Genomic DNA, 17,912 nt, shown 5'->3' with positions numbered 1-17,912 from the left:
GGAAACCAAGAGTAGCATCTGTCCCCTGTGCCTCAGTAAGGTGGGGAGGTTTTCAGGAGGGAGGAGGGGACAGGCAGGAGGAGGAGAGATGCACCGAACTTATTAGCTTTGACATCATCATTGTCTTTAAATGAAACAAACAAGAAGATAATTATAGGCAGAGAGAAAGGGAGAGAAGGGGAGCAGGAGGGACTGGAGAGCACAGGTCCCCTGAAGGATATGCTCTTCTTCTCATTCTCCTTTCTATCTTCCCAGGGACCCACAAGACTCCCAGAAGGTGAAGTCAAGGGCTCTCAGACTCATAAGGTTATTAGGACTCCAGACTGGCAGCCCAGAGGATAACTTTACGGAGACTTGCAACACACCAACAAGTTGGAAGGGGATTAAAAGCAACCTTCAGCACTCACCAACCCCAGGCACAGAGCTGAGGGACACATTCTGACCTGCACAGGCAGACTGGAGGCTGGATGGGGAACTGGCTGAGGAGGACATCTGGAAGTGAAGGCTAAGTACCGGCTGGCATTTTTTGTGCCCCCTAGATTCTTCTTTTTTTTTTTTTTTTTGCCTTTTTAGATAGTAAGCATCAAATTCTGTGTCTCTGTATACCAGTTTTTCTAGCAATTTGTTGGAAGGTGAATGTATTTGAGGTTCAAGACAACAAAGAAAAGGTAACTCCTAGGGAAGGAAGGAGGATAAAGAAGAGAGAACACTGGAGGCTAAGATTCTTTTTAATAACTTCAGGTAGTGAGTGGTATGTGTGTGCGCAAATGTGTATTTGAGAAGATTTGGCTCCTGCCCACGTGTCCCCCGTCTAGTATCAACGAGGGGAGGAGCTATTGAAGAAGGGGGGAAAAAAAGAAAAAGAAAGAAACCTGAGCTCTCTGGAAGAAATTCAAAGGAACCCAGAGAAATGGACTTCATTCTTCAAGGACTGAACTAGAGCAAGGGGAGAGAGAGAGAGAGGTCAAGGGAGAGGCGGAGGGACAGAGGCTACGCGGTCACAGCACCCAGCGCAGGCAGCCAGGAGAGGTGCTCTTTGGGGGCTGCTTGAAAAGTCTGGTCCCTGAACAAAACAATTTGCCAGGGGACAGCGAATCCACAGCTATAGCTGTCTCTTCCTCTTATCCCCATCACCCTGGTGTGGTACCCAGAAGCCGACTTCTGGTGCTGTATAAAGAGCCGGGGGGAGGTATGCTGTGCTTCAAGATTCTGAGGGTAAGCCTGGTAGTCCTGGCTGGGTGGGCGCTCGGTACTGTCAGCTCGGAGCTGGGCTGGACGCACAAGAGATCCTTGGCCCAAAGAGGGTACCTGACCCAGGTGCTGTCGGAAGGAGAGCGCTGTTGGCTGGGGGCCAAGGTTCGAAGGCCCAGACTTGCTCCTCAGCATCACCTCTTTGGGGTCTATCCCAGCCTGCCTGGGGACTACCTGAGGCCCTACCCTGCAGGAGATCAGGGAAGTGACCCTGCAAGATACGCTGAGCCAGATGCCGAGGGAATGGCTGTGAGCTCTGTGCCCCCAGACCCGACTGCAAGTGCAAGAAAGAGGAGTGAGGCTGAGCAGCCAGCTGCTCCCTGGGGAGGGGACAGTGCTGTTGGGCAGTCGGAGCTACTGGGAGATGATGACACTTATCTTGGCGATGGAGGATCCAAGGAGCCTCTAGGTGAGGCTGGGACTCCAGAAGGCACAGCCTCGGCTGCCACCGTGATCACCAGCTTCCCATGCCCAAAGGAATCTGGACCAGACACCCAAAGGAAGGGCCGGACCAAGACCAGGCGTCGGCGCCAGGTGGTGAAGGGACAGGCAGGAGGCCTGCGGGGAGACCCCGAGTTTGCGCCCCAGCACTTCCAGCCGTGGCCTAAGCATCCCCTCACGCCTAGGGATCGAACCGGCCCATCAGGGGGTGGCATCCGGAACGGTAGAGGGGACCCCTCCTGGGAAGCAGAGACCGAGACCGTGAGCCCCCAAGGAGGACTGCCTGTCTTGTACTTCTCTGGGAGGCGGGAGCCGCTGCTGCTGCGTCCAGAAGTGCTGGCTGACATTCCCCGGGAGGCGTTCACAGTGGAAGCCTGGGTGAAACCGGAGGGAGGACAGAACAGCCCAGCCATCATCGCAGGTAATCACCCACTCCTGGGCTTTCCATAGTCCATGGGGTAGGGCTGGCTTCTGGTTTTGGTGAGGTTAGACATCGGGGGCAAGGAGGGGAAAGGGGCAGAGCAGAAGAGCCAGGGAGGGCTGGCCGGGCAGAGGGGGGAAAGGGCCTCTATTCATCTGCGCAGCAGAATTCCAGACATCATCTGCGTTAATGACCCTATAACCACAAGAGCACTTGCCCCTTGTATTGATCTCCTGTGCTTCTATACATTGTGATGGCACTTAGGAGACCTCCCGCTCACTCTCTCATCCCTCTTTAAAGGGGAAGATCTCTGGTTCTTTGTCAGTGGGGAAGAGGTGTCACACTCGATTTCTCATAGTTCAGTGTGAGAAACCCAGGCAACTTTGAAACTACATAAAAGTGTACAGACCTGGGCAGTGAGTCATGCCTGGGCTGGACTAGGTAGTGAGGAAACAAGGCTGCCGGGTACATAGCCAATGGGTCCTGGTTGGTTTCCTTTTCTTCGAGTAGCCCTGGAATGTAGCAGAAAGCTAGTACCTTGAGCAGGTCCTGGAGTCCCCTTTGTTTTGTCCTAAAAATCACGTGTCCAGCCTGGGACTAGCGAGGTCTACTGGAAAAGGTGGGCACTCACAAGCCAGGACCCTGGTTTCTAACCCGGGCTGTTGTAAAAGGGACCAGAAATGCACCTTGTATAATTCTATGGTCTTAATCAGGAACAATGTTTGGGAACACTCTCCACATTTATTTTACAGTATACCCAGATCTTGGCTTTCATGGAAAGTCACCCAGAAGGACAAAGAAAAGAGTGGGATTAGGAAAAACTGTCTCCCTTGCCTTAATGGGGGTGGGGGGCAGTTGGGGGCGATTGATTTCAAGCAAGGAGTGGGTAAGGGATTAGAAGTGATACACGATCATTCAGTGTCTCTTTATCCCTTTAGAGCCCCCACCCCAGGACAGAACCTCACACAAAGCTAGGTACATAGTAGAACCACTTTCATTTTATTAATCTGGATTATGCACAACATCCTTTGATGCTTGCCAGTCCCATGACATGGATGGGGAAACCAAAGTCGTTAGAGGTGTGCCTGGGGCAGACAGGGAGCGGAACTCCAGAACCCCTGAAGGGCTTGACAGCTCCCCATATTAAAGACTTCTCAGGCTGCTGGGTGCCTGCAATTAAGTTTTAGACCAGAGAAAGAAATCTGGAAGGAGGGAGCCTCTTGCGATGGTGTGTTGCTGGAACATCCCTTCCGGACACGCTGTCTTCCCCCCTCTTTGGCTGTAATTTCTCTTTTGGAAGCTGGGATTCCCAGACACTGAGCACTCTAGACTCTTGTGGTTTTGCTTGATTTTATTTTGGGGTGGGAAAGGGGGTGAAGGGAGAGGATAGAGAAGGGGCTGGGCTGGATGATAGGTTGGGGCAGAGAAAGAGTAGAAGGAAATCCTTATTCTGAGGCCAAATGGAAGAAATAATGAGATGATTATCTGATCGGAGTTGGCAGCTTCACAGTTTTTCCCAGATGACATCTTCTTGCTGCCTAATCTCGCTTCCTAGTACCCATCTGCCAGGGAAACGTGTGCTCGCCGTCTAGACCACGACTCCACTTACCCCTCCTCTGGCAGTAGCAGCACAGGGACCTGGGATCAGTTCCCTGGCTCTGAAGAATCAGAGAAAGATCCAGCAGGAATATAGGAGGGAGGCTCTAAGAAACCAGTGGTCTGAGTTGTTAAAATTCAGACCTGAGGGAACAGTTTCTGGACAGTCGGTACCTGACCCCTGTTCCTGAACCTTCTGGATCCTTCTGTTCTCATTCTCTGAAGAGAGGAGAACAGGGTCAGGATTTGGTTCCAGTTATAGGGCTGCCCTCTTTGGGGTCGCACAGAGTCGGACACGACTGAAGTGACTTAGCAGTAGCCGTAGCAGCACAGGGCTTCCTAAGTGGCTCAGTGGGTAAAAGAATCAGCCTGCAGTGCTGGAGAATCAGGAGACACATGCTCAGTCCCTGGGTTGGGAAGATCCCCTGGAGGAGGGCATGGCAACCCACTTCAGTATTCTTGTCTGGAGAATCCCATGAACAGAGGAGCCTGGTGGGCTACAGTCTATAGGGTCACAAAGAGTCAGACAAGACTGAAGCGAGTGAGCATGCACACACATAGCTTTCCTTAAGGCACCGCCCCTCCCCCGCCAGCCCACACATCTCCCTCCCATGCCCACCTCCACTGCCCCCTGCCCCCCCACCTTGCCACAGCGCGTACTCAACTCCTTCTCCAAGGTGCCCATCTGAGCCCTTGCCACCTCCCTGCTGCTGCTGCTAAGTTGCTTCAGTCGTGTCTGACTCTGTGCGACCCCAGAGACGGCAGCCCACCAGGCTCCCCCGTCCCTGGGATTCTCCAGGCAAGAGCGCTGGAGTGGGTTGCCATTGCCTTCTCGCATGTAAAATTAGGCAGGAAATCTTTCGCAGACAGTCTAGCCTCTGAGGTTTCTTTCTCTTCAAATCAAAGCATTCCCGGAGCTGTGCTGGCATGTCCCCCGTAGGTCCACACCGGAAAGACGGAGGGCAGAGAATACTCAGGTCTGTCTCCTCTTCACCTCTCACCCTGTATCTTTGTTCAGATTTGTGCACCTCAGAAAATATTCAGAAAAGATTTGGGGTAAAAGTCTGGGAGAGATAGGGGCTGAGAACCCAGCCTTCGTTCTTCAGGATTCTAGCAACTGGGTTCCCAGGACATAGGCATCCTTGTTGACTTGCTGTGGTCAGCTCCATTTGCTCTCCCTGGGGCCCCCTGGGCTGAGAACCATGAAGGGCCACGGGTAGTCACCCCCAGGAATAAACGTCTCCGATTTGCTCATCTACTCACGCCTACCAACAGATCAGCCCATCTTCCTTCTCTGACCCTAGCCCTGGTCCTTTTAGCCGGTACCTGCCTGTTCCTGGCGGAGAAGGCAATGGCACCCCACTCCAGTACTCTTGCCTGGAAAATCGCCTGGATGGAGGAGCCTGGTAGGCTGCAGTCCATGGAGTCGCTGAGGGTCAGGCACGAGTGAGCGACTTCACTTTCACTTTTCATTTTCCTGCACTGGAGAAGGAAATGGCAACCCACTCCAGTGTTCTTGTCTGGAGAATCCCAGGGATGGGGGAGCCTGGTGGGCTGCCCTCTATGGGGTCGCACAGAGTCGGACACGACTGACGTGACTTAGCAGCAGCAGCAGCCTGTTCCTGGGATGGTTGGCCTTCAGCTGTTGCTGAATGACCACAGCTGAACTGTGCTCCTGAGAGGTAAATACAGTTCAACCCTGGGAGTTCTGCTGCCCCACTGAGGATAACCCAAGATGCTACAACACTTGGCTCCCACACTCTTTTCTAACAGCTCTCAAACCTCAGGTTCTACCTACTTAACCTAGGTCCAGTTTTCTCCATTCTCCATCTGCCAAACTCGGGGCATTTTCTCCTCGGCAGAGATATCAAGTAATTCAGTTGCCCTAGCCGTGGTAGAGAAACCATCCCCTACCCCTACCCCCCCAACCAACCCCCCCCCCCGCCCCCGCCCCGCCCCGCCCCGCCCGAGACAGGAGGCCTCGGAGAATACTTCCTACACAGAGCACTAGGTGGCAGTGTTGCTTCGTGCACAGGAGAGTAGGCGGTGCCTTGGAAGCCAAGTAGTGGGGAATGCAGTCTGGTTTCTTGGAGGACTGTCCCTTCCCGGGCCTCTGGGAGGTATTTGATCATCCCCTCCCAGAGCGTGTTGGTAGGCATCCCTGAGGGTCGGCTTCATACAAGTCTGTTTGCAGGGCCCATGTGAAAGGGCCCAAGTGGCATTCTTTGGGTTTTGACTAACCGGCCCTTGTAACAACTAACTGTAAAGAAAACAAAATCAACTCGAGTTACCTCCCTCCCCCCCACCCCTAACTCCCACATGCTTCCAAAATAGGAAGTTTTTGGATTCCGGGTGGATTGCTGGAATACTTTCATTTAGGGCTGAGAGGACAATGTGGGCCTCACAGGCTGTAGGTGTTTAGCTTCTCTCTGGCCCCTGGAGGGGGAGCGACGGTGGGTGCTGGGCCCCCCGCAGCTTAGATCTTCTGACGTTGCCAATCTCCTGTAGCTCTGACGCCTGGCAAGCAGGAAAGGACTGTGTGTGGCTGCTTCAGTGTCAGGGCCTCCATAAAGATCACTGCTCAGGGGTCTGGCAATTCAGGGATTTGTGGCCATCGAGGAGTAGCCTGGGGTCAGCAGCCCATTTAGACAGGCTGTTGGAACTCAGCTGTGGACATAAGTCAAATGCTGTCCTATCCTGGTGTGAAATCTTTAAGCTCCAGCACCCAACCCTGAGACCATCCTCTTTCCCTCCTTCTCAACTTCCTTTCCTCTCCTTCCACCCCAGCACACACAGAAGAGGAACTTCTAATAGGTTCCTCCTCACCCGTAATTGATTTCAAATGTTCCCTGAAGTTGCCCAGCTGACTAACCACCTGCAACTCCAAGTGGCCGGAGGCTGAGTCAGTAAGTCCATGGCGGGATTGGAGCCCAAGCCCACGCTTCTTCATTCAACAAATATTTATTGAGTGCTTTGCCATGCAAAGCAGGGCAAGGCTCTGTGGGGGAATACAAAGATGTCTAAGAAACTGTCCCTGACTCGAAGATGAGTTTTCCTTCTCTGATGATCCAGGTTGAGGAAGAGATCCCAGGGCAGAATTTGGGAGTCAGACCTGGAAGCAGATTCCATCTGACACTTATCAGTGCTGGGATCTGTGGCAATCCATTCAACTTTTCTGAGCTTTGGTTTCCTCACATGGAGAAATGAGAAAATATCTCAAAGGGTTGTTATAGTGTTTAAAGAAGTCATGTATGTAAACTGCCCAACACAGACTTGACTGTAAAATTCATTTATGAAGTGGTATTAACAGCAGGAGGTGATCATTGCTAACAGTAGTGCTAACCTGCCAACCTGTAATCTTTTCTTAGATAGGGTATTAATTTCTTAAGAATTTAACTTGCTCATCTGTCCAGCAGGAATGGTAGTAAATAGGGTTTTTTTTTTTTTGCAAGATGGTCTCAAGATGATTGAGAACACTATTGAGTCAGTGGCTTGAAAAGACTATTTTTATTTATTTATTTATTAGTCTTGGCTATACTATTTAGTACATTGGACAATGGTCCAAGGCTTTTTGGGGTCATGCACCCTTTTGTGAATATGATGGAAGCTCTGCTCACTTTTTAGCAGTATGCTCATGTCACATACTTCATGTAAGTTTCAAAGGTCTCTGGATTTCCTGGTAGGAAGGTCAGCATTTGCTGACCTTGTTTAAGGCATATGGATAGCTTTTTTGTTTTGAACAACCCCAGAGAAATGAGATTTCAAAGGACACTGTAACATCCCCTTCTCTCAGTAAGGGAGTAGCAGCCCCAGGGTGAGGAGTTTTGTTGATGTGGGGTGTGGAGCTTCGCAGAAGGCAGATTGCCACACGGAAGTATCCGCAGAGAGGTAAAGAGAGTTTAAAAGGAAGGCTATGTGTGCTGCCTCCCCAGTATCCAGCAGGGCTCAGTAACATGTGAAGCACCACGTCCATACCCTTCCCAGGGCTCCTGTGAAGATAAGCTTTCCATTACCCTCCTCCTCAGCTGCCTCTTCCTATGCTGCACTGGTGGTCAAGTCAGAGTGTTTGCCCTTGTGGGACCCTGAGGAATCGCCCATTTTATTCTCACTTAGTTCTGCTCCTTGATCTTGCCCCAGACATGCGGTGAAGTCATAGTAACCCTGCGTGAAAGAACTGTGGACGCGAGGTTGTTGGTCTCTGGGGGTGGGTATGCCCACTGTGACGGGAATGAGATCCATGAGTCTGCTTGTGTGGGCAAGCCATGTGCCCTGATGGTTGTAAGTTAGCATCTGTGTGCAGAAGAGTCTATCCTGTGGAGGTGTGGTCGTCCAGAAGAGAGGCATTGTCTGGTTTTAGACGGAAAACAGATGGTCAGGCTGCCCCCTCCGTTCACAGCTCCCTGACCCTTGTCCACGGAATCTTCCGGATTCCCTGTGTGGACATGATCTCCTCCACTTCCCCGTCTCCACAGTCCTTGACCTGCGACTTCCTGGGGTACACATTGCTCCCTGCTGCCGTAGTTCTATACAGGTCGTGTTTTTCTTTACTGAAACTTCCCCAGGAGCCAAATGTGTGTCTGATTCACTTTCATCGTCCCTAAGTACCTAGCACAGTGTTAGACTGTCAGCTATGTTTGTAGAATGGATTAAGTAGAAAGTTAGGTCGCCGATGCCCACTAGGAATGAGAAAAGTGTGAGAGAAACTTTCTGTAACTCGAGGCTCTTTGTGGGGAACCAGGGCAATGACTTTCAGATTCTGCTTTTGTTACCTGCAGAGGTGTCTCAGTGGTTTTTGAGGGGAACTGTTGCACATGCGGCTTCCTGCCCACCATCAAAAGGGGCAGCCCCTCTCTTACCTGTTTCATGTGAAAAAAGAGTTTCTGCTGTGCTTAGCCACTCAGTCGTGTCTGACTCTTTGTGGCCTGGCGTGGGCCACAGGCCTGGCGTAGCCTGCCAGGCTCCTCTGTCCATGGGGATTCTCCAGGCAAGAACACTGGAGTGGGTTGCCATGCCCTCCTCCAGGGGATCTTCCCAATCTAGGGATCGAACGTAGGTCTCTCTCATTGCAGGCAGATTCTTTACCATCTGAGCCACCGGGGAAGCCCACCCTCCCACTCCCACCCCCCAAAAGTGTTTAGTTGCTTCTAAAAAGTTTAAACCCCATAACTCTAGAGCAGAGGTTGGTGTACTCTGGCCCATGGGCCACATCTTGTCCAAAGCAAAAGTCTGTTTTTATAAAGAAAGTTTTATTAGAACCCAGCCACACCCAATTGGTTATGTGTTCTCTGTGGCTGCTCCTCCTTTGAATGGCAGAGTTGAGTAGTTGCAACAGAGAAGATATGGCCCACAGAGCCTAAAATATGTACTGTGTGGCCCTTTGTAGAAAGTTTGCTAATTCCTGCCCTTGAGTATTGCTTCTCAAACTTAAATGTGCATAGAGATCCCCTACAATTCTTCTCAAAATCATCTCACTGCTATGGGAATACACCTTGCTGCAGATGCAATGAGAATGCCAAGTACAGCCCATTTCCTTTCCGAAGGACCAGAGGTGCTGTGCTATGAATTTGTCACTGCATGCGCACTAAGGTCAGACACCTTGGTGCAGCAGGAATAAAGGAAAACCAGTTTCTGAGAGATTCAGGACTCCTCTGACAGCCGACTCTGCCTTGAGGATTCATGAGGACCTTGCAGATCATGCTTTAGACCGTATAGCAGTTTACAATGCTTCCACCCGATCTTTCTCCTCTCTTCCCTTCCCTCGAGGTCAGACGTGCATCATGGACTGATGGCTCTCCTGGCCTTTTCGGGCTTCCTCCTGTTTTCTCTCCTAGTCACCTCTCCTAATAAAGTCCATGTATATTGAACTCCATCTTGACATCTGCTTCTTTCACTAATGCAACTAACTAACACAAGGTCTGGGGGAACCTGAGATTCTGCATTTCTAACAGGCTCCTCAGTGCTGCTGCTACTAGTGTGTGGACCATGACTTAAGACTTAAGTGGACACATGAGTCTCGAGAAGTGTCAGCAAAAAAGTGGCTTTTTCTTTAAAGGCACAAGAATTTAGTAAGTAGTTTAGACTTTGCAGGTTGCACAGTCTCCATTGAAACTATTTTGTTCCTAGAATGTGCAAGCAGCTATAAACAATATGTAAATGAATGAGTAGAGCTGTGTTTCAATAAAACTTTATTTACGAAGACAAGTGGCAGATCTGATTTTGGCTGTGGGCCATAGTTTGCCAGACCCTGGTATCCAGGACTCTTCCTGCAGGCTGTGCATCTTCCACAATCTTCTTTTGCTTTGCTTGCTAGTTCTACACTATCCAGGGTAATGCCTACAGAGAGACTGACAGTATCAGGGGCAGGGAAATTTCCTGCAGAAAAACAAATCCTGATGGTTTCTTGATACAAACATTCCAGATGGAGTTTATATTTATTTAGAGCTGACCCTTGAACAACGTGAGTTTGAGCTGTTGAATCTGAGGATGTGGACCCAGATATGGAGGAGATGGGAATACAGAGGGCTGACTATAAGTTGCACATGGATTTTTGAATGCATGGAGTGTTGGTGACGCTAACCCTTGCATTGTGCAATGTCAACTATATATTTTTTTCTTTTAATGGCATTTTGAGATAAAACTTTTATACTGTAAAGTTCACCTGTTCAAACTCTACAATTTATGTTTTTTAGAATATTTACAGAGTTGTGCAACTGTCACTACAATCTAATTTTAGAACATTTTCATTCTACCCAAAAGAAACACCTTACTCATTAGTAGTCACTCCCCATTTCCTTCCCCTTCTTCCCAAATACACAATAACTAGAGACAACCACTATTTTCCGTCTCTGTAGATTTGGCTACTCTGGTCTTTCCATGTAATACAGTAAGTACCCTACATATGAACCTTTAACTTGAGAACTTTCAAAGATGAGAACTTGTGTTTGAATATCTAATCACGTAAGTTAGTTCACATGCCTGGCATATTTGTCAAGGTATCGTGCTGTGAGATTAAATATGTTCTATTTTTTTGTGTGTTTGTTTTTTATGTATTATTTGTGTGAAAAGTATTACAAATCTATACTATACAGCTGATTGTATTTGGTAGCTAGGCTAACTTTGTTGGACTTATATGAACAAATTGGATTTGTGAAGTCTCAGAAGGGAACTCATTCATACGTAGCAGGCTTACTCTGTGTGGTCTTTTGAATCTGGTTTCTTTCACTTGAGGTTTGCTTTGTTTTAGTATGTATCAGAGCTTCATTCCTTTTTATTGCTGGATACTATTCCTTATATATGTCCTTTTTGTTTATTCATTCTGCAGTTGATGAACTTTTTAGTGGCTTCCACTTTTGGGCTATTACAAATAGTGGTGCTATGAACACTGCACAAGCAGACTTATATTTTTATTTTTGCCGGGTAGGCACCAGAGTGGAATTGTATATGGTAACTCTGTGTTAAACATTTTGAAGCACTGACAGACTGTTTTCCAAAGTGGCTATACCATTTTGCACTCCTCAGAAATGCATGAGAGTTTGGTTTTATATTTTTGACCCACTGAAATGAAGAGGGCTTCTCTGGGCTCGTTGAAGGCTAGGGCTTGGCCACTGCTTACATCTGGTAGCACCTGGGTAGTCTTTGAGGAATGTGCTGTTTTGTATAATGAATAAACACATGGACCTGAGCATGTGAGACCTCTGCAATCACAAGAAGGTCTTACTGGTTGAGAAGGAACCTGTCATCAAGCTCCTTCCTTCAGCCACTTAAGGGCATCCTAAGATGGCCCTTTCTTCCTTGAACCTAACTCTGCATGGCGGGAGTTTCCCTTCAGCCTGAACTGCGTTACTTTCTATGGCTTTCCACCCACATGAGCCCAGAATGACACGCTCATGGGGAACACTCAGGCCTTGAAAAGTCACAGTGCCTCAGATTCTGATGCAACGGCACCTCCAGGAAGCAGAAGAGAAGAGAAACAGAGGGCAGGAGGGAAAATAAAGGCCATAGAGTTCTGCTAACATGACCTGAACTTTTCCTTGGATTCCAGCTCTGAATGCTCAGGCATCGCCATCTCCCTATGGCCCATACTGTTCAGGGCCTGCCTCTGACTCCCAAGGGGTTGGGATGCTGAAGTCACCCAGGTGTCTGGGGCACAGGTCAGGAAAGGAGACGCACTTCCAGGTGGTAGCACAGAGGGGCTTTCTCTGAGTGTGACTCTGTGATCGTCCTAATCACGTTGCAGCTGTGTTGCTTGACATCACTCCCTGCCCTTCCTGCCTTCATCCCCTTCTTTAGTTACTGCCTCCCTTCGTGGCATCCACAATCTCAGGGTGACAGTGTAGTCAGGAGGAGCCTTGGCCAGGCCATGTGCCACCATCTGCTTCTCTCTCCTCATTGTCTGTTGGTTGTATATTCTCTCCATCCTCAGAGATGAGATGGAAACCCACAGGCACTCTCAGTATAGTTCTTGGGTGGAGCACAGGTTGTCAGGTGGAAATATTCAGAGTAATAGGGGTGCAGCTGGAAAGTAGGCATCACCTTTGGCAGCCCAAGTAAATTCACCCCTTTGCCCTTCACTGGCAATGCTTTGTCCTTCCTCACCTTCTGCTCCCTCCTCTGTGCTCTGCTTTATTGTTCCTCTGGAGCTGCCCATCTGAGTCATTTGGTATGTGTGTGCCAGGTGGCTTGGCTTCTTCTCGTTCCCATCCTAGCCCATGCCTTGAGGAGGCAAAATAAACAGGAGTGGAAGGTGGCACGTTAGTTTGGATTCTGAGCCTGTATACCCTGACTGTCCCTTAGCTTTGGTTCCTGCTACCATAAACAAGTGCATCAATTCCATGCTTCTGTGTTCTGAGGGTTAGTTACTCTGGGTGCTCATCGGATTCCTTCCTGCTCACATCATACACCCCATGACCCTGGCACCTTCTAGAAAACACATCTCTATGTTAAGTTTGTGTCCCAAAAATAACATCCCCTCCTTCTCATGTTCATTACCTGCCTTAAATAATCCCATGCTTTGAATTTTTTTTAAAAGAGAACATCCAGGAAATAAAGCCCAGTGGGCAAACAAAAACATCCCAATTCTCTTTATGAGTCAGAAGTGAGTCGTGGAGAAAAGTGGTCCTGCCCAAATATAGAATACGGTCATTGGAACCCAACATTTCAAAGCATTTTGAAGTTGAAACGTTGCCATGGCAATGCTTGGGATATCAAGACTAGTAATCGTGGCTCATTTCTGGATTAGAAGTCCAGTGGCTGATCAGAGGGGAAGTCACAGAGCTTAAGAGTTAATCAATCAGTTAGTGAGTCATCATTCAAGCAGTGACTCAGCATTTGCTGACTTTCATACAACTTGTTGCAGTGTGTTTTGGACAGGTTAGAAAATAAATATACTTTTTTTGGGTTCTATTTATTATTTTATCCATTCATCCAACATTTATTGAGTTCCTCTTAGGTAAAGTATTAGACATTTAGTCATTCATTGGGGGAATCAAGAGAGCAAGGCAGAGGCCATACCTGGAAGATTCTCTCTGTCCAGTGGGAGCTGCTGTAATTAGACCATTGCAGCTCGGCCTCTGGGAGATCCCAGTCCTATCTCGATGAGACCGGGAATTCCTCAAGGCTAGAAAAGTAGAGCCAGTAACTGGAGAGACTGAAGGAGGCCTGAAGGCAGCAGAATTGGGGAAAAGAGAAAAGGATGGATTTACCAAAGTGTCAGATGGTACAGAGCCACCCAGTACGAGATCAGGCCTGAACCGGGCTCATTGGATGCAGCTGTTAGAAAATCATCAGGGACTTTAGAGAGAGCAGTTTCATTCTGGAGTTGGGGGTTCAGAGGGGACTCCACATTACTGCAGGTGAAGTTATGAGTGAGATGTAAGACTATGAAGACCTAGAACAGGGTCCAACACAATCTGCTCAGAAAGTGGCCATGAGGGGAAGGGACAGAAGTCAGAAGAAGACACAGGGGTGTAGAGGGAATTTTTTAAGGTAAGAGAGAGCCAACGTCCTGTAATAAAGCACTAGTCATATAAAACAGAAGACAGCATAACATACAGGGAGGTGATACAAGATGGATACCAGAAATGGAGAGTATGCCCATGCAAGCTCCATTGTTTCAAGAAATTACTGAAAGGATTTTTATTTGGCAAATACTTATGTAGTATTTACTCAACAGCACATGTAACTGTGGTCACTTTGATAATGTTAACTCATGAACTCCTCAGAACAACTCAAGGAAGTGGATGGAGAAGCTGTAGGACAGGGAGGAATAGGATGTTGCCCAATGACAGGCAGCTGCTCATGCAGCATCGAGATTTGAACCTGAGTGCTCTGTCCCTAGGATGGAAGTGAAGGTGAAAGGGTTAGTTGCTCAGTCATGTCCAACTCTTTGCAACCTCATGGACTGTAGATCATCATGTTCCTCTGCCTATTAGATTCTCCAGGCAAAAATAGTGGAGTGGGTTGCCATGCCCTTCTCCAGAGGATCTTCCTGACTCAGGGATCAGACCCAGGTCTCCCAAATTGCAGGCTGATTCTGAGCTACCAGGGAAGCCCAAGAAACGACTCCTCAAACCCACACTCACCAAACTTACTTCAAGTCACTCCCTGGGATTTTAGTTAATATGACACCTTTTCTAGAAAACCTTCCTTGGCCTCACTGATATAGATTTGTTCACCAATGACTTCTACTGATATCCTATTGTTATTATTGTTGTTTAGTTGCTAAGTCGTGTCTGACTCTTTTGCAACCCCATGGACCCTGTCAGGTTCCTCTGTCTGTAGGATTCTCCCGGCCAGAATCCTGGAGCGGGTTGTCATCTCCTTCTCCAGGGGATCTTCCTGGTGCAGGGACTGAACACATGTCTCCTACATTGCAGGTGGATTCTTTACTACTGAGTCACCTGGGAAGCCCCTGATATCCTGTACTAAGCCTTATCAAGACACTTGGGTCAACTTACTGTAATTTCCATCTTACGTGTTAGTCATCAAGCAGATACTCTTTGAGTTCCTACTGTGTGCCAGGCACTGTGCTGGGGGCTGTTAGACAGACATGGCCCTACTACCATACTTCTTTTCTAGGCTAGCTCTGCTCCTGGGCTACTGGAGGTCAGGGCTCTGCTTTGTTCATTGCACCTCGTGCAGCGATAGCAAATGAAACTCATCCAATAAATATTTGATAAGAGGATGAATGAATGAGTGAACAAACAGAAGGCATGATTTAGTCTTATAAACTGTAAAGTGAATTTTTCTACCTGGAAGTAGGCACAGGTAACCTTTACATCCTATTGACTTGGAAAGTGACTAATATGTCTGAAATTCACTAAATGATTACCCTTATCTTCCACCTCAATTCCTTTTCCTCAACCCCCCTCAATACATCTTTATTTGATAAATATTGACTGGAAACTAGTCTCCTAGAAGAATTGGATATAGTTAAAACTTGATTTAACTATGATCATTTTTGACCTTTCAGATATTATCTGTTCTATTTATTTGCTTTATGCATTGTCTCTTTTATGCTCACATTATTCCTTGTGGAAGAGGGAGAAGGCAGTGTTTGTAGAAAAAAATCTTGCCAATCCAGAAAAGAGGTCAACAGTGGTCCAGAAACTTTCCTTAGTTTCCAAGTCTTTCCTGCCTTCGCTTCTGTGGTCTTCTCAAAATCTGGAGTTATTACAAAGTTTGGGGGGTGGGGGTGGGGAGGTGAAATTCTTTTAACATAAGATACTTAAAGGTCTGAACACACCTGCTCTCATCTGATAAAGCACTTAGAGGAATTACGTAGCTCAATTTGCTTTTTAATCCATTTACTCACCTATAATTTCTTTATTCAACAGGACTCTACTGAGCACAGAGTGTATAACAGGACTACCTACTTTTAAGAAGTTTACAATACAGTTGAAGACATAAGCCCTATACATGTTAAAATGATAATATTAACTATGAGGGACTTCCCTGGTGGTCCAGGAGCTAAGGCACCTTGCTCTCAATGCAGGGGGCCTGGGTTTGATCCCTGGTCAGGGAGCTAGATCTTACATGCCACAACTAAAAGATCCTGCAGCCTGCAGTAAGATCAAAGATCCTGCATGACCCAGCTAAGACCTAGCGCAGTCAAGTAAATAAATAAATAAGAAAATAGTATTTAGCAAAGTAATGGATAATAATATTGAGTGCTTATTGTGTGGTAAGCACTGTTTTCATTATTTTACATGTGTGAATTAATTTAATCCTCCCTCAAACCCTGTAAATGAGGTATCACTCTTATCTCCATTTCGTGGATGAGGAAAATGGGAGAGGATTGCTCTAGGCTGTAGAGTTATTAAGTTTGGCTGGTCTGGTGGATTCTCACTCCACAATCTGTTCTATTAACTTCAGTTGAGTTCAGTTACTCAGTCATGTCCAACTCTTTCCAAACCTATGGACTACAGCATGCCAGGCTTCGCTGTCCATCACCAACACCAGGAGCTTGCTCAAATTCACGTCCATCGAGTTGGTGACGCCATCCAGCTATCTCATCCTCCATCATCCCCTTTTGCTCCTGCCTTCAATCTTTCCCAGCATCAGGATCTTATCCAACGAGTCAGTTCTTTGTAACAGGTAGCCAAAGTATTGGAGTTTCAGCTTCAGCATCAGTCCTTCCAATGAATATTCAGGACTGAGTTCCTTTAGAATAGACTGGTTGGATCTCCTTGCAGTCCAAGGGACTCTCAAGAGTCTTCTCCAACACCACAGTTCAAAAGTATCAGTTCTTTGGTGCTCAGCTTTCTTTATGGTCCAACTCTCACATCCATATACAACTACTGGACAAACTATAGGTTTGACTAGATGGACCTTTGTCAGTAAAATAATGTCTCTGCTTTTTAATATGCTGTCTAGGTTGGTCATAGCTTTTCTTCCAAGAAGCAAGCATGTTTTAATTCCATGGCTGCAGTCACCATCTGCAGTGATTTTGGAACCCAAGAAAATAAAATCTGTCACTGTTTCCACTTTTCCCCATCTATTTGCCATGAAACAATGGGACCAGACGTCATGATTTTCATTTCTTTGAATGTTGAGTTTTAAGTCAGCTTTTTCACTCTCCTCTTTCATCAAGAGGCTCTTTAGTCCCTCTTAGTTGTCTGTAAGGGCAGTGTCCTCTGCATATCTGAGATTATTTATATTTCTGCCAGCAATTTTGATTTCAGCTTGTGCTTCATCCAGCCTAGCATTTAGCATGATGTACTCTGCATATCAGTTAAATAAGCAGGGTGACAATATACAGCCTTGACGTTCAGTTCAGTCTCTCAGTTGTGTCCTCTGCAAACCCATGGACTGCATCACTCCAGGCCTCCCTGTCCATCACCAACTCCTGAAGTTTACCCAAACTCATGTCCATTGAGTCAGTGATGCCATCCAACCGTTTCATCCTCTGTTGTCCCCTTCTCCCTCTACCTTCAATCTTTCCCAGCATCAGGGTCTTTTCAAATGAGTCAGTTCTTTGCATCAGGTGGCCCAATTTTGAAACAGTCCGTTGTTTCAGGTCTGATTCTAACTGCTGCTTCTTGACCTGCATACAGGTTTCTCAGGAGGCAGGTAAGGTGGTCTGGTATCCCCATCTCTTGAAGAATTTTCCACAGTTTGTTGTGATCCACACAGTCAGAGACTTAAGCCTAGTTAATGAAGCAGAAGTAGTTGATTTTCTGGAACTCTCTTGCTTTTTCATGATCCAATGATGTTGGCAATTTGAGCTCTGGTTCCTTTGCCTTTTCTAAATCCAGCTTGAACATCTGGAAGTTCATGGTTCACATACTATTGAAGGCTAGCTTGGAGAATTTTGAGCATCACTTTGCTAGCATGTGAGATGAGTGCAATTGTGCAATAGTTCAAAGATTCTTTGGCATTGCCTTCCTTTGGGATTGGAATGAAAACTGACCTTTTCCAGTCCTGTGGCCACTGCTGAGTTTTCCAAATTTGCTGGCATATTGTGTGTAGCACTTTGACAGCATCCTCTTTTAGGATTTGAAATAGCTCAGCTGGAATTCCCCCACCTCCACTAGCTTTGTTCGTAGTGATGCTTTCTAAGGCCCACTTGACTTCCCACTCCAGGATGTCTGGCTCTAGGTGAGTGATCACACCATGATGGTTATCTGGGTCATGAAGATCTCTTTTGTATAGTTCTTATAGTAATCTTGCCACTTCTTCTTAGTATCTTCTGCTTCTGTTAGGT

The 17,912-nt window shown here is 47.3% G+C and overlaps 1 protein-coding gene across 1 annotated transcript in view; it reads left to right on the top strand.

The window, feature by feature from the left end:
• The first annotated feature begins 241 nt into the window (after nucleotides 1-241).
• The window catches only part of PAPPA2 (pappalysin 2), a 303,795-nt gene continuing 286,124 nt past the window's right edge, over nucleotides 242-17,912 (top strand). Inside the window, exon 1 of the mRNA XM_040263919.1 lies at nucleotides 242-2,113. Coding sequence (XP_040119853.1) covers nucleotides 1,192-2,113 — 922 coding nt within the window. The 5' untranslated portion in view covers nucleotides 242-1,191. The remainder of the gene's footprint in view (nucleotides 2,114-17,912) is intronic.

This window comes from Oryx dammah, unplaced genomic scaffold (genome assembly GCF_014754425.2).
Source record: "Oryx dammah isolate SB20612 unplaced genomic scaffold, SCBI_Odam_1.1 HiC_scaffold_21, whole genome shotgun sequence".
NCBI lineage: Eukaryota > Metazoa > Chordata > Mammalia > Artiodactyla > Bovidae > Oryx > Oryx dammah.
This window is presented reverse-complemented; position numbering and strand designations above follow the sequence as displayed.